This window comes from Macaca nemestrina, chromosome X (genome assembly GCF_043159975.1).
Source record: "Macaca nemestrina isolate mMacNem1 chromosome X, mMacNem.hap1, whole genome shotgun sequence".
NCBI lineage: Eukaryota > Metazoa > Chordata > Mammalia > Primates > Cercopithecidae > Macaca > Macaca nemestrina.
In genome coordinates, this window is record NC_092145.1 from 20,237,439 (window position 1) to 20,260,225 (window position 22,787).

The following is a 22,787-nucleotide window of genomic DNA, read 5'->3' on the forward strand; positions in this document are numbered from 1 at the left end:
CTGTTCATATCCTTTGTCCACTTTTTGATGGAGTTGTTTGTTTGTTTGTTTTCTTGTAAATTTAAGTTCCTTGTAGATTCTGGATATTAGCCCTTTGTCAGATGGATAGATTGCAAAAATTTTCTCCCATTTTGTAGGTTTCCTGTTCACTCTGATCATAGCTTCTTTTGCTGTGCAGAAGCTCTTTAGTTTAATTAGATCCCATTTGTCAACTTTGGCTTTTGTTGCCATTGCTTTATATGTAGTGTTTTTTAATATAGTTCTTTATATTATTATCTTTTGTTGGCTACTCTATGTATTACAATATACATTACACATCACAATCTCCTGGCATCAACATTTAAACCACTTTGAGTGAAGTGGAAAAATTTAACTTCCATTTAGCTTTCTTCACCCTCCTTCCATCTACATATAAATAGCTTAAGCATTTCCTCTATGTACATTGAACCTGCCTTAGCTAATGTTGTAAGTTTTGCTTTAACCATCAAACATGATCTTAAAAACTCATGAGGAGAAAGTTATCCTGTTATGTTTACCCCCGCTTTTACTCATTCCATTATTCTTTCTTCCTTCCTGAAGTTCCAACCTCCTGTGTTATCATTTTCTTTCTGTTTAGATAATTTCCTTTAACCATTATTTAAGGGCTGCTAATCACCAGTTCTCTTAGGTTTTATTAATCTGAGAATGTCTTTATTTCCTCTGTATTCCTGAAGGATATATTTGCTAGATATAGAATTAGTGGTTGACAATGGATGGGAAAGTGGAGGGCTGCCTAGTCTTGTCTGCAACTGAACCACCTCCTTCAATTTCCTTGGTGCCAGATGGGAGTGACACTTGGGTGAATGGAAAAGCTGAATGCCAACTAACTAGCTCTCCCTTGGACTTTCTCATCTCCCTCTTTGGTGATGATTTGTGGAAGAAGTCCCACTCCCTCTAGACCTTGTTGACACAACTCCAGAAGAGTGCTGCTTGTTTCTGTTGGGTAGGGGGTTGGAGTGGAAGATTGGATTCCTGGTGCAGTCATCAGAGACATCAGAGCACCACCACTTACTTCCACATGGGAGGTAGGGGACTGAATATTAGCTGCCCACTCAGCCCTACTGAAACTGCACAGAGGAGTGGGTCACTTTGACTGAAGTGAGGTGGGTTTGTCAAAAAGATGTTCTGCTCTGTTAAACCACCATTTCCTCTAAAACCTTTGGCTAGAGGAAATAAGCTTTTCTTGGAGGTTTTCTTTGTTGGCAGTTCTTGGTTGCTGGCTTCTCCAGTGCCCAATCAAGGATATATGAGAGGCGAAAAGAACATTCAGAGGACCAGGAACAGTGGCTCATGCCTGTAATACCAGCACTTTGGGAGGCTGAGGCGTGTGGATCACTTGAGCCCAGGAGTTGGGCAAATTGCTTGAGCCTAGGAGTTGAAGACCAGCCTGGGCAACATGGCAAAATCCCATCGCTATGAAAAATACAAAAATTATCTGGGCACGGTGGCTGTATTAGTTCATTTTCACGCTGCTGATAAAGACATACCTGAGTCTGGGTAATTTATAAAGGAAAGAAGTTTAATGGACTCACATTTCCACGTGGCTGGGGAGGCCTCACAGTCATGGCAGAAGGCAAAAGTCATGTTTTATATGGTGGCAGGCGAGACAGAATGAGAGCAGGCTGGGTGCGGTGGCTCAGGCCTGTAAGCCCAGCACTTTGGGAGGCTGAGGTGGGTGGATCATGAGGTCAGGAGATCGAGACCATCCTGGCTAATATGGTGAAACCCTGTCTCTACTAAAAATACAAAAAAATTAGCTGGGCATGGTGGTGGACACCTGTAGTCCCAGCAACTCGGGAGGCTGAGGCAGGAGAATGGCGTGAACCCGGGAGGCAGAGCTTGCAGTGAGCCGAGATAGCACCACTGGACTCCAGCAAGGGCAACAGAGTGAGACTCCGTCTCAAAAAAAAAAAAAAAGAGAGAGAGAGAATGAGAGTCAAGCAAAAGGGGAAACCCCATATAAAACCACCAGATCTCATGAGACTTACTCACTACCATGAGAACAGGATGGGGAAATGTAGGGAAAAGAAAGAAAATCAGACTGTTGCTGTGTCTGTGTAGAAAGGGAAGACATAAGAAATTCCATTTTGACCTGTACTTTGAAAAATTGTTTTGCTGAGATGCTGTTAATTTGTAACTTTGCCCCAGTCACTTTGCCGCAGCCACTTTGCCCCAACCTTGTGTTCGCAGAAACATGTGTTGTATGGAATCAAGGTTTAAGGGATCTAGAGCTGTGCAGGATGTGCCTTGTTAACAAAATGTTTACAAGCAGCATGCTTGGTTAAAGTCATCGCCATTCTCTACTCTCAATAAACCAGGGGCACAATGCACTGCTAAAAGCCGCAGGGACTTCTGCCTTGGAAAGTCAGGTATTGTCCAAAGTTTCTCCCCATGCGATAGTCTGAAATATGGCCTTGTGAAATGAGAAAGACCTGATCGTCCCCCAGCCCGACACCCGTAAAGGGTCTGTACTGAGGTGGATTAGTAATAGAGGAAAGCCACTTGCAGTTGAGATAGAGGAAGGTCACTGTCTCCTGCCTGCCCCTGGGAACTAAATGTCTTGGTATAAAACCCAATTGTACATTTGTTCAGTTCTGAGATAGGAGAAAAACTGCCCTATGGCAGGAGGCGAGACATGTTGGCAGCAATGCTGCTTTGTTATTCTTTACTCCACTGAGATGTTTGGGTGGAGAGAAACATAAATCTGGCCTACGTGCACATCCAGGCATAGTACCTCCCCTTGAACTTAATTATGACATAGATTCTTTTGCTCACATGTTTTCTTGCTGACCCTATTATCACCCTGCTCTCCTACCACATTCCTCTTGCTGAGATAATGAAAATAATAATCAATAAAAACTAAGGGAACTCAGAGACTGGTGCCGGTGCAGGTCCTTGGTATACTGAGTGCCGGTCTCCTGGGCCCACTGTTGTTTCTCTATACTTTGTCTCTGTGTCTTATTTCTTTTCTCAGTCTCTCATCCCACCTGATGAGATATACCCACAGGTGTGGAGGGGCAGGCTACCCCTTCAGGGGAAACTGCCCCCATGATTCAATTATCTTCCACTGGGTTCCTCCCACAACATATGGAAATTAGGGGAGCTACATTTCAAGATGAGATTTGGGTGAGGACACAGCCAAACCATATCAGTGGCATGTGCCTGTAGTCCCGGCTACTTGGGAGGCTGAGGTGGGAGGATCACTTGAGCCCAGGAGGGAAGGTTGCAGTGAGCCAACATTGTGCCACTGCACTCCAGCCTGGGTGACAGAGTGAGACCTTGTCTCAGAAAAGAACACCCAGGTAACTCACTGCTACCATGTCTTTCCTCAAGTCCCAAGGTCCATAGGCAATCCTTACTTCCAACTGTTATGAAAAACTTTAGACATATGACATTTAACAGAGTTTATTTGAGCAAAAAATGATTTATGAATTGAGCAGCACTTAGAACCAGAAAAGGTTCAAAGAGCTCTGCCCAGCAATGTGAGCAGCAGGTTTTTAAGAGCCTGATCACTGACTCAAAGTAGAGAAATCACCTGATTGGCTATACAGTTAGGTATTTGTCTTATTTGAGTATGGGCTGATGAGAAGTCTCTAATTACATAGCCAATCAGCTGGTTGGCTGTTTGTGATTGGCTGAGGCTTGTTTTTCTTTTAAGTCAGTTAGAAGAAATGTTTCTAAGTCCCAGTTTGCTTACATAAGAGCTCTGGTTACAGAGACAACTTCAGGCTAGTGGCATCCTGCTTATTTTGCTTTAACACATCTTTCAAAGTTTCCCTATGCTTGTGGTATAACAATACAGTTAAATGCAACCATATCAAGTAGATATTGTGATCAGTTCTGTCAGATTTGTACCTTTGTGTATCCACCACCACAATCAAGATATAGAACATTTTCATCACAACAGAAAGTTCTCTTGTGCTTCTCCTAATCAACACCTTTCCTCTGCACCCAGGCCAAGGACACCCCTATCTATTTTCTGTCACTAATGATTGGATTTGTTTTCCTAGGGGTTCACATACATTTGTTATCATTCACATGCAGGTTCATGCTGCCTGTGTGCAGTAAGTCAATCACTGTGGTGACAGATTTTGCAAAACAGAATTTATTCATGAGGCAGCCAAGTGAAGACGTGTGAGAATAGGTCTCAAATTCACTTCCCCAAAGATAAGGCTTAGGGATATTTATGGGTTAGAGAAGCGAGGTGGTCTAAGGCATGGGGAAAGGTGATTGGTAGTGGGGAAAAAATGAAGTAATCAATGATCTATGCAAGTGTATTTGGGGATTATGGAATTTCATAGGACGTATGTTCAGAAAATGTTACTGTTAGCATGATCTGTAGGTGGAGTTTTTGGCCTTCTGACAAAAAAGTCAAAAAGGCCACCTCTCAGGCATTTGCATAGGCCCAATTAAAGCATCAGTAGTTTCAACTGGTTTGAACCGGACAGGAGCTGCTCCAAGTTCCTGAAAAACAACTGAAGCAACCGTTACCATGGTGACTTCTAAATGTTATCTACAAGGTAGCCAGTGAAAGTTAAGTTTCAGCCTTCAGCAGTGTGGCCTTCAGCTACCATGACCTTCAGCTTTATGAAAAAATATCAAAAAGCAAGCAACCACAAGCAAGTAGGGCAGGCTGTTTGGCAGACCTAATCAGATTAACCCTTTGGTTTCCAGTGGAGTCATACAGAATGAACTCATTTATGCTTGGCCTCTTCGACTAAGAATAACATTTTTGAAATACAATCATGTTGTTGCAAGTATGAATATTTAGTTCCTTTTTATTGTTAAGGAGTATTCTATTGTAGAAATACACCACAATTTGTTTACTCATGTATTTGTTGTGGTAGGGAACCTTTAAGGTTGCCCACAGTGATCCCTACCTCCTGGTATTACTCCCTTGAGCCATCTCCGGCATTGAAAGTGGGCCATAATTAATTACTTGTTTCCAACTATAAGACATTTAATAGCAACACTTGGCAGTGAGTCTTTTTAATTTTAGCCATCATAATGGGCGCATAGTGGTAACTTGTTATTTTCTTTTGCATTTCCCTTATGACTAATGATGCTGAGTATCTTTACATATTTTGCCATTCAACATGTATTTTCTTGTAAAATGTCCATTTAAATCTTTTATTCCCTTTAAGAATTAGGTTGTTTGTATATCGAGTTATAAGAGGTCTTTATATATTTCAGATACAAAGCCTTTGTTGGATGTACGTTTTGCAAATAGTTTTTTCAGTCTGTGGCTTGCCTTTAATTTTTGCAATGTTGTATTTCAAAGAGGAGAAGATTTTAACTTTGATGACGTTTATCAGTGTTTTCCTTATGGTTCATGTCTTTTGGTCCTGTGTAATAAAACTGTACCTGTTCCAAAGTTACCAAAACCTTATCCCATGTATTATTCTAGAAGTCTTATAGTTTTTGCTTAGCATTCTGGTCTGTTACCTATTTCAAATTAATGCTTGTGTATGGCATGAGATAGGAGATGGTGTTCACTTCATTGTTTAAATATATATTTTTAAAAATCTAGTTATCTCAGCAGCGTTTGTTGAAAAGACTTTCTTTTCCCTGTTGAACAACTTTGTGTAGTCTTAAAGCAATATTACGCTATCTTGATTGCTGCAACTTGAAATCAGGTAGTGTAATTATTTCAACTTTGTTCTTGCATTTCTGTTAAACTTATTCCTAAGTATATTCTTCTCTGTGATGTTATTATAAATGGAATTGCTTTCTTAATTTCATGTTCCAATGATGCATTGTTAGTTAATAGAAATAAAATTGCTTTTATACATTGATCTTCCTGATGGATTGACACTTCTATCATTATAAAACATCCCTTACAAATGTCACTAGAGAAAAAGCTTTTTGTACTGGGTGAACCTCAAGTCAGTTCAAAAACAAGGAGTCTCGCGAGTGAGATCTTCCAGGGAGCCAACAGATGGGTCCAATAATGACAATTCTTTGGGAATTAAGCTTTGTAAGAGCTCCAGCTCTGTTCTGCAACTCTGTCAGCTGTCAGGCTTCACCTTCAACATGACCCATTAGTTTCTTAAGTTATGCCAGAGCTAGAGAGTGGAGAATGGAACTAGGGCAAGTTAAAATGCCATAAAGCTTGCTATTTTTATTGATTCAGCCATGTTTTCTTGAATAAATATTTTCTGGCTAGCTATAAGCCTTTGGGTTATGTCTATAGTTCTGAAAATGTTGATTCTAACCATTATTGCCATTATCCTTGTTGATATTTTGGAGGAGAGAACTTTTGGTGGTTGTTACTCTGCCATTTTCACTGACATCACCCTCCTTGTTATGTTATGTTATGTTATGTTGAAAACTAGACATTTTAGATAATATATTGTAGTAACACTGAATATTGATCTCCTGTGGACTTACTGTTGGTGTTGCTTGCTTGATTGTTTAGTGACTTGGCTAGACTATTTTATCGAAGTTGTCCCCCACCCCCTAGCAGAAAGCCCATGAGGTTGTTCTTGAACTTGAGCATGTGCACATGAACTTGAGCTTGTGCACAGTCATCCTGAGATGACAGTGGTTTTAGTAGGGCTATCTTTGACTATCTTTTTCTATGATCACACCTGTTAGGTTCACTAATTGCCTGCTGATAGAGCTCTTGGTTTTCACAATGCCTTAGAGTATACATTGTTCTATAGCCTGATCCATTTAAATTTCAGTCCCTTTGGAAATGTAGTTTTTAGGGAAAGTCTTTGAGGTTTGTTCTAATCCCAGGAGAAATCTTCTTTACTATTTCTTTCCCTGGTTCTCTTTGGTAAACTCAGCCCTAGGTAACTATAAATCTTTTTTTATTTATAGATTTGCCTATTCTGGATTTTTTTGTGCAAGTGGAATCATGTTGTCCTTTGTGTCTGGCTTCTTTCACTTAGCATACTGTTTTCAAATTTCATCCATGTTGCAGCATGTATCATTATTTCATTTCTTTTTATTGCTGAATAATATTCCATTGTATGGATAGATCACATTTCTTTAGTCCATCCATAAGTTGATGTACTTATGGGTTGTTTCCACTTTTATATTATTGTGATTAATGACACTATGATTATTACACAAGTTTTTGTGTGTGCACATGTTTTACTGGTCATGGGTGTATACATATGAGTGGAATTTTGGGGTCATATGATAACTCTATGTTTAACTGTTTGGGGAACTATCAGACTGTTTTCCAAAGTGGTTGCTCCACCAGCAGTGTATGAGGATTCTAATTTCTCCACATCCTCCCTAAAATTTTTTAATGTCCCTTTGCTTTAACCATTTCACTGTGGTAAAGTGGTATTTCCTTGGTTTTAACTGGCATTTCCCTAAGCCTGATGTTATATGCGGGTTTTCTATAGATGCTTTTTATCAAGTTGGTAAAATTCCTTTTTATTTATGGTTTGCTGAAATTTTTTTTTATCATGAATGAATGCTGTAATTTGTCAAATGTGTTTCAAGTTCTATTGATATTGTTGGGGAGGACAAACTTTTCTTTTATCTTCTTAGGTTCTGTTTTGGGGCCTGTGAATTAAACTGACAAAAGACAGGCAAACAGGAGAAAAAGTTTGCAGTTTTTATTGATGTTAATACTTTAAGTTTTACTTGTGTGTGAGCTTCATAGAAAAGAAATTAAAACAATAAAAAAAGAAAACAAAAGAAATGAAAAGCAACAACAAAAAAGAAACGAATAAAACAGAAAGAGTTAACTGGGGATACAAAATCAAAATGTGTGTAATATTTAAATTTTACATGCATGGGGCTTCATAGAAAAGAAATGAAAAATTTAAAAAATGAAAAACAAAAAGAAATTTAAAAAAGAGAAACGGTTAATTGGGGACACAACATGTAGACAAGAAAATTTTGGCACAAAGGGGAAAAAGAATAGATGACTAAAGAGTCAGAGAAAAAAGAATTGGTGGAGTGATGCTCTTGAGAAGGTAAGATTTCGCATCTAGTGTGCAAGTTAGAGATTTGACCTTAGATAGGAGTAAAAGCATTCATCTATGTGAATTAGTGGCAAGTCTGCATATTCTTTTGTTAGTTCCCCTCCAAATTCATCTACCTAATACAGGTACAGAGAAAAGTAGTGTCTTATGTTTGACCAGAGTTGTGTTTTTGTCAATGGTCTATAACCAAGAAAGACAAGGGTCAGTAATTGAGATGGTCAGCAACCCAGTGATTACAATGATTAACACGGAATTTCAGCCCTGTAAGGAGAGGAGAGAGGACATCATAGGTTTGAGTAAATGTGATAGAATCAATGAATGGGAATTTGCAGTGGGAATGAAAGAGTGTTAGAATCAGGATACTAAAATGAATAAACTTAAAGTTCAAAGTGCTCAGAGATTGGGGTGCATTAAATTTTTTAATACTGTTCCTGATATTTTATTTCTGGTTGTTCTCTCCATTTCCCAAGATATTTGTCTTATAATCTGTTGTATTTGTGGATTTGTATATTTCTACTTGTTATGCTCTCAACATCTGTTTTTTTTTTTTTTTGAAGGAGTTTCACTCTGTTGCCCAGACTGGAGTGTGCAGTGGCATGATCTCGGATCACCGCAACCTCCATTCCCTGGGTTCAAGCAATTCTCCAGCCTCAGCCTCCCGAGTAGCTGGGGTTACAGGCACCTGCCACCACCCCCAGCTAATTTTTGTACTTTTAGTAGAGACTGGGTTTCACCATCTTGGCCAGGCTGGTCCTGAACTCCTGACCTAGTGATCCACCCGCCTTGGCCTCCCAAAGTGCTGGGATTACAAGCGTGAGCCACTGTGCCAGGCCACATTTGTGTGTTTTAAGGATATAATATTATTAGGTTCAGACACATTTAAAAGTAATTACAATTTTCTTATTTACTTAGCCATCACTTTTTTCCTCCCATGCCTCAGCTGTTGGGGGTCTTTGCCTGATGATGTGACACAGATCTTCATTTCTGAGAGGTCTGAGTCATCCATGGTACTGCCTGTTCATTTTAATTGCTGTAGCTTTTCATTACCTTTTAGTGCTGAACATAAAAGCACCAAGGGGAACCCAAGAAAATCCTGAGTTGATTCCAAATATAGCCCTCCCCCATTCCCTCTTTTATAATGTAGCTGCATCTGATTTCCCCTTAGTAATCAGAGTAAATCACCTCAGCCAGTAACATAATCCCCTACTTGACTGTTGTTTCTATGGCATGAGGTATTCAAAATGGCCAGGTGGCAGTCTTATCTTCCTATTCAGTGGAACCACTCATATGATCCCTGATGGAAGCATTCCTCCTTTGGGAACTGACACTTCCAAATCAGCAGAGCTAAAAGTGGCAAGAAGAAGAAACAAAAAGTCTATGAGTTGGCTGTTAAGAAGTCCTAGTAAGAGAAGTAACTCCCTCTTCCACCCCTTAATTCCTGGACACATGTATTCTATCTATGGGGGAAACAGCACCACATAATGATCTCTGTTTTAAAGCATATATTGCAGCATTTTAGATAGAACTCCATCCTTTCAGGGTGTTGTCACGCAGGGGATTCCTGATTTTTCATTAAGTCTATCCACCTTTCAATTGTATCAAGCACTTTTGGGTGATGGATTATATAAGACCAGTACTGAACTGCCTTTGATGTGAAATTAATTGTATGATCAAAAACAATGCTATGTGGAATACCATAATGAAGTATGTGGCATTCTGTGAGTCCACCTATGGTGATGCTGGTATAAGCATTATGGATAGAGAAGGTAATCCATACCCTGAATATGTGTCTATTATGATGACAAATATCTGCCTCCTTGCCATAATCTGGATGTTTGTGTCCCATCCCTCTCACCAAAGTCATATGTTGAAATCTTAATCCCCAAGGTAATAATATTAAGAGGTGAAGTCTTTTGGGAGATGATTAAGTCATGAGGGTAGAGCCCTAATGAATGGGAATAGTGTCCATATAAAAGAAACCCAAGAAAGTCCCCTTGCTCACTTCACCATGTGAGGACTCAGTGAGAAAGTACCATGTTTGAACCAGAAAGCATGCTCTCACCAGACACCGAATCTGCCAGCATCTTATTCTTGTACTTTCCAGCCTCCAGAACTATGATAAATATTTTTTGTTCTATATAAGCTACCTTGTTTATTGAATTTTTTTATAGCAGCCTGAATGGACTGTGACACACATCCACAGTGGAAGAGGTCCAATGTAACTGTCCTGCCACCAAGTTGCTTGCAGGTTTGCCCAGGGAACGTTGCCATATCTGGGGCATAGTGTTGTTCTTTGCTATTTGTCAGGTTAGGACCTCACCAGTAATGGTAGCCAGATCAGCCTTCACTACGGAAAGTCCATGTTTCTGTGCCCATAAGACCATTGTGCAAGAGGTGGGACAGATGGACAATTAGATTGATTGTCATGCACAGAAAATGTCCCCAGTGAAAAGTAGTAGTCTTACTTAGACCTCTGGGATTATGGGATAACATAGCACACTCCAGTGTAGTATATGTTGCCTACAAAATCCAAAACTTACCCACCAATCACTGAGCTTCTTTTTTCCAATGATGTAACAGGTGCAGACAACACATACAGTGAAGCACAGATGGGTATATCCAACCTGCTACAGTACATTGACATACAAGAGAAAAACTGAAGTGTAGGATATAGAGCTATACACACCAACGTAGGTAAATTTCATGATTATAATAGTTGAGTGGGAAAAAAGTAGCATAAAAGTATGTACCAAATAGTAAGAAAAACTTGTCAAGCTGTGTGTGTGTGTGTGTGTGTGTGTGCATATATTGGATACACACACACGTGAATAGCAAAGGTATCCAAAAGGCAGCTGGATGTTGAAGTGGAGCTCTATTTAGTTTCAGACTTAGCTAATGCTTCCAAAATTGGTACCAAGTGCTTCACATCTTGCAAGGAGTTGCCTGACTATCAGTGGAGGACTGGTAAAGAAGGCAATCACAAACAATCATGTGAGCTCTGACCACTCACCCATGTGTGAGTGTGTACTCACATTAGAGGATCTGGGTGACTTGGAGAGCAGAGAGGCCCACTTAGCAGAGGTTGAACAGTGTCCTCAGCTTACAGGAAGAAAATACTCTTCACCTCAAACTTCCTGGAGTGATGGCACTTCACAGGGGCCACAAGAAGGCCTTGGATCATCTTCTCAAAAGATAGAATCACAAAGAAATTTAAACAGGAAGTAGGATAGCAGAAAGAGAGGAGAGGAGAGAAAGGGGAGAGAGGAAGAGAAAGGGAGAGAGAAAAATAGTATTTGGTTTGGTCTGGAGTATTCTAAAGGAAGTTTTCTCAAGAGATCTGTGTGGAGGCCTTATGTCAGGGAACTGTAGGGACTTGAGACCTAGCGACCTAGCGATTTAGTCCCTGAACAGCCATTAAAGCACTCACTGAAGAAAACAAAATCAGATTTAAACAGCTGCTAAACTCCATCCAGATAAGGGAGATGTTTACTGACCTGGAACTCTTGCCTTTCCCCCTATTCAACAGACCCTGGTGGACAAGTATTTGCTGAAGGGGAGGGGTGCAGATGTTGTCTGAGTACAAGTGGCTACTTGTACTACTGCAGGCTGCAGCCCGGACCCAGCCTGAGCTGGGGGAAGCGAGAAGCTTTGATATTGGAAGATTAGAGTTGTGATGATTATCTTGGACAGGGTGTACAAATTACTGAACACTGACCAAGTGGAATACTAAGGTCACAAAAGACATATTCTTATCTAGCAGTGATCAAACAATGTGTAGGGCTAACTCTAGGATTGATAATAGGGAGCAGAGATGAAAGAACCCAGCAGAATGGACGTGGTTTGGACATTGGGAGGGGTTATGGGACAAAATAATTTGAATTTGGCCTCTACTTATTTTACACAACAGCCATACAGACATGAGAACGACAAGTCCAAAATTCAGAATTGAGCTTACGTGAGGAACAAATGAAGTCCTTTAGTTTTAAGTTGCATTTATTTTATTTGCTGGGAGGTGAGTAAACAGGCACTTCCTCTACTGTTACCTATACATTTCTGTATTGCTGATCTACTTCCCCAATACCGTGGTTTCTTCAAAAATATCACTTTTGTCCAATAACTCTTTTAATGGCAACTGAAGATGGTACATGAGCTCCGGCCCATGTAATCTACCAGTCTTACCATCACCCAGAAGCATCTGGCCTTATACAGTGCTGGAATGGCCTGTTGAAAAGTCAATTGTAGCATTATGTAGGAAGCAGAAATCTTCAAGGTTGGAGGGCTGTCCTATAGGATATGGCTCTAGTTCTGGACCTGTAAGCAACCTATAGTGCCATTCTCCATTGCCAGGATGGGATACAGAATGACTCTCCCCACTCTTATGCCCCCCAAAAAATGATTCACAGATTTTTCCCCTTCCTTCTCTCCAAAAATAGGACTTGGATAGTTTGGAGGCTAAAATATTTGAGCTAAGATGCCTCTTCTTTGGAAAATATCCACAGTTCCATTATCTTGGAAACTGACATTTACTTCTTGTCCCCTGTCCATTTTCAAGTCTTTGGGTAACAAAAATTGGGGTTGAGAAGGGGTCACTGTCCTGAATGGGTGAGTGATCCAGGTGACCAAGGGGAGTTTGGATTGCTGCTTCCTAATGTGAGAAAGATGATTCGTTCTGCACCTGAGGGGATTCACTGGGGAGCCACCTAGCACTTCCGTGTCGAGCTGTAATGTTCCACAGAAAACTGATGCAATTCCATAATGGTACCACTTCCAAAAATTCATATATTTCAGCAACAAATTCCTAGGTTATTCCCACCAGGTACACATCCACCCACCAACATTTCCAGGTGCTGACAGAGTATAAGAAATGAGTTTCATAGGGAGATAAGATGACTTTTCCTTCACCCATTCCATGAGAATGTGTAGGAAACTTTCCTGTAACCACTAAAGTTACAATTTAGGACCCGTGTTTTATTATAATCAAATCGACCTCAAACTGTGTGTTATGCAAGAGTATTTTTTTCTCTGATCAAAGTAACAGTGGGTCCTGGCTATGGAAAAAAAGTGGTGAATTGGTTAGGTTATTCTCAGTTTGTTCAACCAGATATATGCTTCTCTACAAGGCTATGTTCCAGAATGCTGATACCATGGACCGCATCACTTTGGCTTCCTTGCTTTCTGGTTAGTAGATGATTTGAGCAATGAGAGACAGCAACCAGAAATGAAAGAGTAGAAGAAGAGAGTGTCTCCTGACACCGTGTGCGCACTCTCCACTCAGCCTCTAATCCCTGGCAGTCAGCTGCGTCCAGATTTCCCCCTGAGGAGGCTACGTATGGCCTCCACTAAGATCTGAGAAAAATCTCTTTAGGAGAATCTGGCCAAATCTCATCGCTCTCCTGTAGTCACTCCCCTTCTAAAATTTATTTGTGAGTCTGACTTCTGGGGACACAAGTCAAGCCCATTAAGGGTATGCTGAGTAGCCACAACCTTCCAGTAAATTTGAAGTGTAGTGGATTTTCCTCTTGAGAACTCAGCACACCATGCAGTTCCTGTGAAGTGGGCTTCCTGATCTCCAACCCACCCAGACTTCCAGTGTGAGTAGACACCCGCAGGTGGGTGAGTGGTCAGAGGTCACATGACTGTTTATGATTGCCTTCTTTACCAGGGCTCCATTGTTAGGCAACTCCTTGCAAGATGGGAGTTAGTTGGTATCAATTGTTTTGGGGCACTAGCCAAGTCTGAGACTGGACAGAGTTTCACTTGAATGTGCTGCTGCTCTAGTTTGGATAACTTTACTGACTATGTATATATCCAAGTACTGCTTGGCACAGTTGAGTAACTATTTGGTACATAATTCTGTGCTACTTGTTTTCTCACTCAGTATAATAGTGAGATTTATCTGCATGTAACTCTGTATCCTAAATTCTGTCTCTTCTGTTGTGTGGCCATGGAGTGTGGGAGGTTGACTGTTATCAGCCTCTGCTCCTGTGGCTTTGGCTCCTTCTTGCCTTACCTGCTGCTTTTTCAGCCTCCATTCCCCACCTCTTCTCCACCTCACAGCCACTGTTTGATGCTGGACTGCAGGTAAACAGTCACCAACGCAGGAGTGTCCAGGCAGCATTCCCCACAAAAGTGCACCCAGGAGGCCCCTCTACCTGGCAACCTCTAACTCATCCCCTCCATCCTACAGCCAGCTGCATCCTCTGAGGAGAGGTTGGTGGCTCCTTTTCGGCAATGCTGAATCAGAGCAGGGACAGAGAAGGCGACAGGGACAGAGAGGAGGGTGAAAAGGACATAGAGGGGTTAAATTTTCTACCCCATAAAAATCTGAGCCAGGTGCAGTGGCTCACGCCTGTAATCCCAGCACTTTGGGAGGCTGAGGTGAGAGGATCACGAGGTCAGGAGTTTGAGACCAGCCTGGCCAACATGTGAAACCCCATCTCTAATAACAATACAAAATAAATTAGCCGGGCGTGGTGACGGGTGCCTGTAATCCCAGCTACTCGAGAGGCTGAGGCAGGAGAATCACTTGAACCCAGGAATGGGAGGTTGCAGTGAGCCGAGATCATGCCACTGCACTCCAGTTTGGGCGACAGTGCAAGACTGTGTCTCAAAAAAAAAAAAAAAAAAAATCTGGAGGAGACCTGACTGAGGGGCAAGATAACAATAAGCCTAAGCCTTAGATGTAGGGGAGGGGACACAGGAAGGGCCTTGGGGAATGCTGAACAGGCTGTGGGAACACAGGGAATTGGAGAGGAGAGGAAGTGAGGACAGAAGGGCTGCTCACAGGCTTATTTTGCATCTTTAAAGGACATTAAAGGGCAAGAGAGATGCTTAGAATTTGTGATGGCTTTAGTAAAGTAAAAATAAAATCCTGGCTGGGCACGGTGGCTCAAGCCTGTAATCCCAGCACTTTGGGAGGCCGAGACGGGCGGATCACAAGGTCAGGAGATCGAGACCATCCTGGCTAACACGGTGAAACCCCGTCTCTACTAAAAAGTAGAAAAAACTAGCCGGGCGAGGTGGTGGGCGCCTGTAGTCCCAGCTACTCGGGAGGCTGAGGCAGGAGAATGGTGGGAACCCGGGAGGCAGAGCTTGCAGTGAGCCGAGATCGCGCCACTGCACTCCAGCCTGGGCGACAGAGCGAGACTCCGTCTCAGAAAAAATAAATAAATAAAAAATAAATAAATAAATAAATAAAATAAAATAAAATCCTAAGCCCTCACCAGCAAAATTGACCCTCCTTTGGCCAAGGGGATCCTAGAAGAACCTTAGAACTGAGTTCCTGGCCATGAGTAGATTGTAGTCAGACAAGCCTCATTATACTCCCTCTCTTTTATGGTTTAGACATAACTCATCAGCATTAATGTTCAAATAGACATCATAATAAGGACAGAACAGACTTTTTGAGGCAATAAGATACAAAGTTATAAACAGGATTGAAGGATGTCAGGCAAGGATTAAGTCATGCACCCTTATGCTGAAAGAATAAAGTATGTTCCCACTGCCACAAGCTTTTCTTTTTCTCTAGCAGTTAAACAAGCACTGACCCAGAGATAAGCAATATTGAAACAATTGCAACTCACTTATTGCCAGATGCTGACTAACTGACCCTCAGTCTCCTGTACCATAGCCATAACTACAGCTTTCACTGGGCAATAGATTGATTGCAGTAACTCTCTCCTAATAAGAAACCACCGACCATGGACTGGCTCTGGCTGGATTATAGAGATTGAGCACTTATGTGCCTACGTGCCCTGAAAGATCTGTTGCTGTATAGGGCCTAAATGTGATACAGTTAAATGCACCCCAAGGTGAACACGAGTGGTATGTTACAGGGATGTTTCTTGAAAATGAATGTGTCAGATCCTCCTTGTGAATATACATAGCTCCTCCTGTAACTTGTAGAATTTGTATGTTCAGCCAACCCATTCAGCATAAAGCTCCTGCCCCAACCCTTCCTCCTTCCAAGTGCCAGTCTGTGGTCTTGGCCAGAGGCACTCTTCCCAGCCTGTGGCACGGCTGCTGTGTAGGCTGCAACCCTGTCTAAGAAATAGAGTCTCCTTCTCTCCTTTTATAAATTTATACATTGTGATTTTACATAAGTTAACACTTTTGTGGTTCACCTTATGTAAGTTTCATCTTACTCCTAACTTGAGCTTGCCAATATCCACCATTGCTCTGACCTCTTTGCTCTCCCTGTCCCCACTTCACCTTTAGCTGTCACTTCTTAGTGACCAATTGCCCATATAATTCCCATTTCAGGTTTCTTGGAGTGAGTATCTGACTTGCTCAGCACATTCCTTGGGACAGAGCTTTTTGAATGGAAGCCATCTCACATGTTTTGTTGAACTATTGGGTGGCTTCCCTTCATGAAAATTAACTCTCTTTGAATGGCTGTGGCCTGAAGGTTTGTTTGACATGCCAAAAAAAAAAAAAAAAAAAAAGCCACCAGGACATTCTACTTTCCTGGGGACAGTTAGCAGGGCAATTGCCTCTGGTAGGCTCTGTGGACATGATATCTGCAATGTTAAAGCATACCCCACACTCCCAGCCCTGGTGTTGGTCTGCTCTTAAACAATGTCTTTTCACTAGGACAAGCATTAGGTTTTAGAGGGGAACACCGGGGCTGTCTCTCCAAAATGGCTAGGGAGAAGAGTCTTTGCTCTTTGAATGCCAAGTACTACATCACTACGACTTCACAGTGTTTTTCAGTTTGATGGTGGGGGACATCTTTTGTGCAACATGATCTCACCCTCTGCTCCGTGTCTGAGCACCCCTGCACTGTGTGTTAGGATGAACAGAAGCCCCTTCCAGTGTAACCCAACTAAGCCCTGTCAGCAAACATATATCCAACCCAAAAGAATGAAATGACAGACTCTGTTTTAATGGCTCAAACATGGGAGGAGTTTATTGTTCTAATTATATTTAATTTCTCAAAATTCTGGGCAGGCCTCAGCACATAAGCCACATGACTTTTGTCCAAAGCCATGTTCACCCTGGAGTTGCTTTATGACAGCATCCATAGCCACCTTGACAGGTCGATGTCACTTCTGTGCCTGCCCAGTTGTCTGTTGATTAAAAAGACCAGCACATTTTTGGTGGGCTTCTTGCATTTGAAGGACTTGTCAGGCTTCTTGATGTTCAGCGCAAGCTTGTTGGCACTGGCTTTTGGGAGTTCTTTATCCATGACACAGCGGCTCCAAACAACCTCAGGAAGACAGCTCAACAAAGAAAGCCTGAAAAAGATGGTGAATTCCAGGTAATCAAGTGGACCTGGGACCTCTTCTTCACTGCCACACACCGACACAGCCACATATTACACGCACGTGCACACACACATACACAAACACACTCAGCTACCAGCAGTAGTCACAGGCGATTGCTTTGGGCCATCTTCTGATTTGAAATGCCAACTATATCATTTATTCAATCTGTCTCACACATGGGGCTGTATAGGAGCCTGATGGGACCCGGAACATTAAGGACACACTGTTGCATCAACCCGATCTTCATCTGACACACACAGACTTGTTAGATTGCACTCGAAGCACTAGCTTAAACTCAAGCGTTCTTATATCCACACTAATTTTAACTCAATTTTATGTTGCTTTTTTGCAGAGCTGCCTTCTTCTCACCTCTGTCTCCTTTGAAAATCATTGGTGAAGCAGGTATGGCTCTTACTCCAACCCCCTGTGTAAGAAATAAACTGTACATTCTCAAGCAATACCTAGTTCTGTTTCTAAGGCCCATCCTGCTGAGTTTCCATGTAGGGAATGTAATCTCAGTGATTTAAAGATTGTACTCACCTCTGATACCTGACCCTATCTCACCCCCAAAAATGCCGTGTGGTATTTTATTTGAATCTGGCACAATGCCAAGGCCAGGGGTGGATGCCAACTGTGTTCTCAATTTTGGGCTCCCAAGAGAGATTAAAGGACTTGCCCAAGGTTACAGAGAGGTGAGACTGGAACTGAGAAAGCCTGTATCTGAAGCCTTGTGCTCCTACCCACTCCTCTATAGTGTCTCTGTATCAGTTTGAACAAATGACTCTCCCATACCCTCCCCCGATTACCAAACAGGGTTGGGGTTTATCAGATAAGTTAGTTAGGTAATGGCACAACAGGATGCTTTATGATCTTGGTATATCCGGCTATTTTACCTGTCAGGCCACTCAGATTGCTTTTTAAGAACGATCTGGACCAGAGGGTAAACAGTAAGAGGAAACACGCTTTGGCACTCTTTCTCTTTCCCTGAGTCCCAGGGCCTTATTGGTTCGGTACCAAGTGAAGTCATGGTTACTATGGTGACTCACAATTGCCAACAGTCTGCAAGATTCAAACGCTGGCCACCATCACCTGGCTTCCTTCTGGTTCAGGACTCAATAGGGTGAGGAAATTTGCTGGGTGAGGAAGGAGGTATATCCTGTGGCTGGGCGCCATCTGCGTGTCTCTTTCCTGGATGAAACACTCAACTATCCTGACCTCAGAACTTCTTCCTGGCTTGTGCAGAATTCCTTCGTTAAAATTTCTTCTTTGTGTAGATTAACAGCACCCACTGCATCTTGCCAGGTTCCCTGGGTAGTGATCAGCAACTTTGTCTGCCATGCTCCAATCAGGGAATTAGTCTCAGGTCAAATTTCCCACTTACTTGTCAATCTCTGTATCCTGCCTTGGTCATGACTCTGCAATTACTCCCTTCTATAATACACAATTCATGTAAATGGAGTGTTTATTTAGTCGCAGAAATTAAACACTGCAATTTGACATTGCTGTGTCTCACACACCTAACCCCGTCCCAAAGCTCAGTGCAGTGGAGCGCCACACTTTCATTATGGGAAACTAGGATGTAGGTAGGCTTTTAATGCTTCAAAAAATCTATGCTAAAACTGGTCCAGTTCCTTGAGACACACTCATATGTCTCAAGCCATAGTCCCTTCCAAGTCTCTGATCTAGAATAACTATGTTGTTGCCATTAAAGTGTGACCCGTGTGGGTATTGTCTAGATGCAGGACATGATTTTCCAGGCTATCCAAGTGTATTAGTCAGGGTTCTCTTAGAGGGACAGAACTAATAGAATATATATATATATATATATATATAGTGTTCACTTACACGATCACAAGGTCCCACAATAGGCTGTCTGCAAGCTGAGGAGCAAGGAGAGTCAGTCTGAGTCCCAAAACTGAAGAACTTCGAGTCTGATGTTCGAGGGCAGGAAGCATCCAGCAGGGGAGAAAGATGTAGACTGGGAGGCCAGGCCTGTCTCAACCGTTCACGTTTCTCTGCCTGCTTTATATTTGCTGGCAGCTGATTAGATTGTGCCCACCAGATTAAGGGTGGGTCTGCATTCCCCAGCCCACTTACTCAAATGCTAATCTCCTTTGGCAACACCCTGTAGGCACACCTAGGATCAACACCCTGCATCCTTCAATCCAATCAAGTTGACACTCAGTATTAACCACCACAAGTCTGCCCCTTGTCAACCTGAACCCATATACATCTCCTGAGAGCACACATAATCTTCAAATAAAGACAATAATAAGGTCATAATTATGTCTAACATAATACAACTATCCTTCGTACAACCGGAAACGCACCAATCCCCAACCCAAATATTATTACATAAAGTTAACAATACTAAATGCTGATATAAAGTCAATAAATCTTATGTCACATGATAAAGGAAAAGGAAATAAAGATATTTTCTTAGTGCAAGTGTATACATGCACAAACATGTTTTTAACAAAAGAAGGAGAAAATAATCATGACAACTACAATTCTCATTTCTGTAGCTGGTCACATGGTCGTAGCTAGTATTGATGACTATCTTCTTCTACTACCCATTCTGTATTCCCTTTGCCTTCAGCAAGCACCTCCGCAGGTCATGGTTTTTTTCCTGGTGGAGTGACTGAAACCTTCATTCCTGAAGGGTCTGGGTCATTTGTAGTCCTGCCTGGATTGGGCTGTTGTAGTTTCCCATTGGCCTTAATCACAGGGCATGGTAATACTAAGAGACGCCCTAATGGATCTCCTGTATTCCATGCGTACACTTTTTTTTTTTTTTTTTTAAACAGAGTCTTGCTCAGTCACCCAGGCTAGAGTGCAGTGGCACAATCTCAGCTCACTGCAACCTCTGCCTCCCGGGTTCAAGCGATTCTCCTGCCTCAACCTCCTGAGTAGCTGGGATTACAGGCGCGTGCCACCACACCTGGCTAACTTTTGTATTTTTAGTAGAGATGGAGTTTCACCATGCTGGCCAGGCTGGTCTCGAACTCCCGACCTCAAGTAATCCACCCGCCTCAGACTCCCAAAGTGCTGGGATTACAGGCATGAGCCACTGTGCCCGGCCCATGTGTATTCTTTCTTACCTCTGTTGTGGAGTAGTAGGCTGATTTCATCTTGATAGTCCGGGTCAGTCACCCCAGTCAGCACTATAACTTCCTTCTTAGCCTGTTGACTTAAAGGTAGGAGGAGCCCAAAGTGTCCAGGTTGTAAACTTAACTTCCAGTTTAATGGAATCACTGTTGTGTCTCCTAGCATTCCTGCCTCTGGAAGTAAGACCTATAGGCCAGCAGAATGTAATGTAATGTCACGGGAACAGGAAGCAAAAATTTTGCTTTCATTATCACATTCTTTTTTTTTTTTTAGACAAAGTTTTGCTCTTGTTGCCCAGGCTGGAGTGCAATGGCACAATATCAGCTCACTGCAACCTCCACCTCCTGGGTTCAAGTGATTCTCCTGCCTCAGCCTCCCAAGTAGCTGGGATTACAGGTGCCCGCCACTGTGACCCGCTAATTTTTTGTGTTTTTAATAGAGACAGGGTTTCACCATTTTGGCCAGGCTGGTCTCGAACTCCTGATCTCAGGTGATCCACCCGCCTTGCCCTCCCAAAGTGCTGGGATTACAGGCATGAGTCACTGCGCCCAGCCTCATTATCACTTTCATCATCAGGAGGGCAGGAAGCATCCAGCACAGAAGAAAGATGTAGACTGAGAGGCTAGGTCTGTCTCTACCTTTCATTTTTCTCTGCCTGCTTTATATTCGCTGGCAGCTGATTAGATTGTGGCCACCAGATTAAGCATAGGTCTGCCCACTTACTCAAATGCTAATCTCCTTTGGTAACACCTCACAGACACACCCAAGATCAACGCCCTGCATCCTTCAATCCAATCAAGTTGACACTCAGTATTAACCATCACACAGAGGGATAACGGTAAGGATCGTGCTTTGTGTTTTTTGTAGTGGGGTTCTCATGAGGAACTAAAATGACTATTATGAGGAGACGTGGCTTGCCTACACACCGGCTGCCCACTCAATCTTATGTAAGAACTGAGGAAATTGAGGTTCCTGTAAAGGGACGCAGCACACTCCCTTTCTTGAGTAGCAGGGAAGGAAGGCTCAGTCTTCCGGGTTTTCTTCTACCCCACGTAGAACCATGTAAAGACCATGAGGCCACGTTCAGTGTCCTAAACAATTTGAAGAGGGAAGAGAACTTATAGGTATAGAATATTTTATTAACAAAGAAAGTGGAAAACTGTCTTTCTCTTAAGGAACTGACATCCTAGAAAAGCCAGGCAATCACCTAGGAAGTAGGCCAGGAGAGGCTGACTGACAGAAGTTAAAAGCATAAAAATTTGCATAGTAGGCCAGGCACAGTGGCTCACGCCTGTAATCACAGCACTTTGGAAGGCTGAGTGGGGTGGATTACTTGAGCCCAGGAGTTCAAGAACAGCCTGGGCAACATAAGGCGATCCCATCTCTACAACAAAAATAAATAAATGAAAAAATTGCATATTCTTCCAATAAATAGGGAATATAATAGAAATAAAATATCTTACTTACATTGGTCACAATCGTTATGAAACACCTAGGAAAATGATGAAGACACATATAAGGAAAACAAACATGCAACTTTTTATGAGCTTCCAGTTTGAATATTCAAATAAGATTTTAAAATACCACATTTTTCTTAAGAGGAGGATCAATTTTTGCAATGGCATCAATTATCCTCTAAATAAATCGGTAAATCCAGTGCAATCCTAATCATAAGTCACAGCAGAATTTTGAGTGTTTGTGTAACTGGAAGACCAGATGAAATTATACTGCAAAAAAATGTGAAGGATTATGTTAAAGGGGGAGCTTGTCATTCTGGACTTGAAACTTACTTTGTAGGATTAGTAAATGAAACAGGAATTGATAGACATGTCCACGGACCAACATAGATTCTAGAAATATATTCATGCAAAGCCAACTCTTTTGGTCAAGTGTGTGTGTGTGTGTGTGTGTGTGTGTGTGTGTGTGTGTGTGTGTGTTAGGGAGGGGAAATGCAGAGGGGTTTCCAGGACTACTTGGTGCTTCTCCTTCAGGTAATTCTGAATTCCATCAACTTTCACAGGTCTCTCTTCTGTGCTGTCTTCCTGAAGCCATCTGTGGAGTCAAGCAGTCATGACTCAGGGACACTCTGAAGTCGGTCCCAGCACATCTGCACGGAGCATAAGAAGGAAGGCAGATGATGAATACTTAAGACCCACCCTGGCCACTAAATCCGTGCTGAGCATTTTACTCAGTAGACAGCTTGGGAATCACAGAAATGATATGGATCTGACAGTCACTGTGGATGCTGGCACAAGCCACACCAGGCTGGAGCTGGCCTTTGCCAACACACCATGCCATCAACTCACCTCTGCCCTCCGGAGAGGATGGAAAATCCAAGAAAATAGTGTGGATCAATAAATTCTTCCCCTGCAGCAACCATTACAAATGGAAACTGTGTTGCTTTTGGTTGGACGTGGCTTTTGTT

The 22,787-nt window shown here is 42.2% G+C and overlaps 1 protein-coding gene and 1 long non-coding RNA gene across 2 annotated transcripts; one reads left to right on the plus strand and one right to left on the minus strand.

The window, feature by feature from the left end:
* Positions 1-16,782: 16,782 nt before the first annotated feature.
* LOC112426570 (embryonic testis differentiation protein homolog B-like) lies at positions 16,783-20,067 on the minus strand. The gene is made up of 2 exons (XM_024792711.2): positions 19,100-20,067; positions 16,783-17,224 (listed from the first exon to the last, which is right to left on the minus strand). The coding sequence occupies exons 1-2, from the start codon at positions 19,207-19,209 to the stop codon at positions 16,996-16,998; spliced, it is 339 nt and encodes a 112-aa protein (XP_024648479.1). The 5' UTR covers positions 19,210-20,067; the 3' UTR covers positions 16,783-16,995.
* LOC139360802 (uncharacterized) lies at positions 17,159-22,458 on the plus strand. The gene is made up of 3 exons (XR_011618310.1): positions 17,159-17,247; positions 17,607-17,656; positions 22,383-22,458. It is a non-coding gene; the product is annotated as an uncharacterized lncRNA (long non-coding RNA).
* The last annotated feature ends 329 nt before the right edge of the window (positions 22,459-22,787 follow it).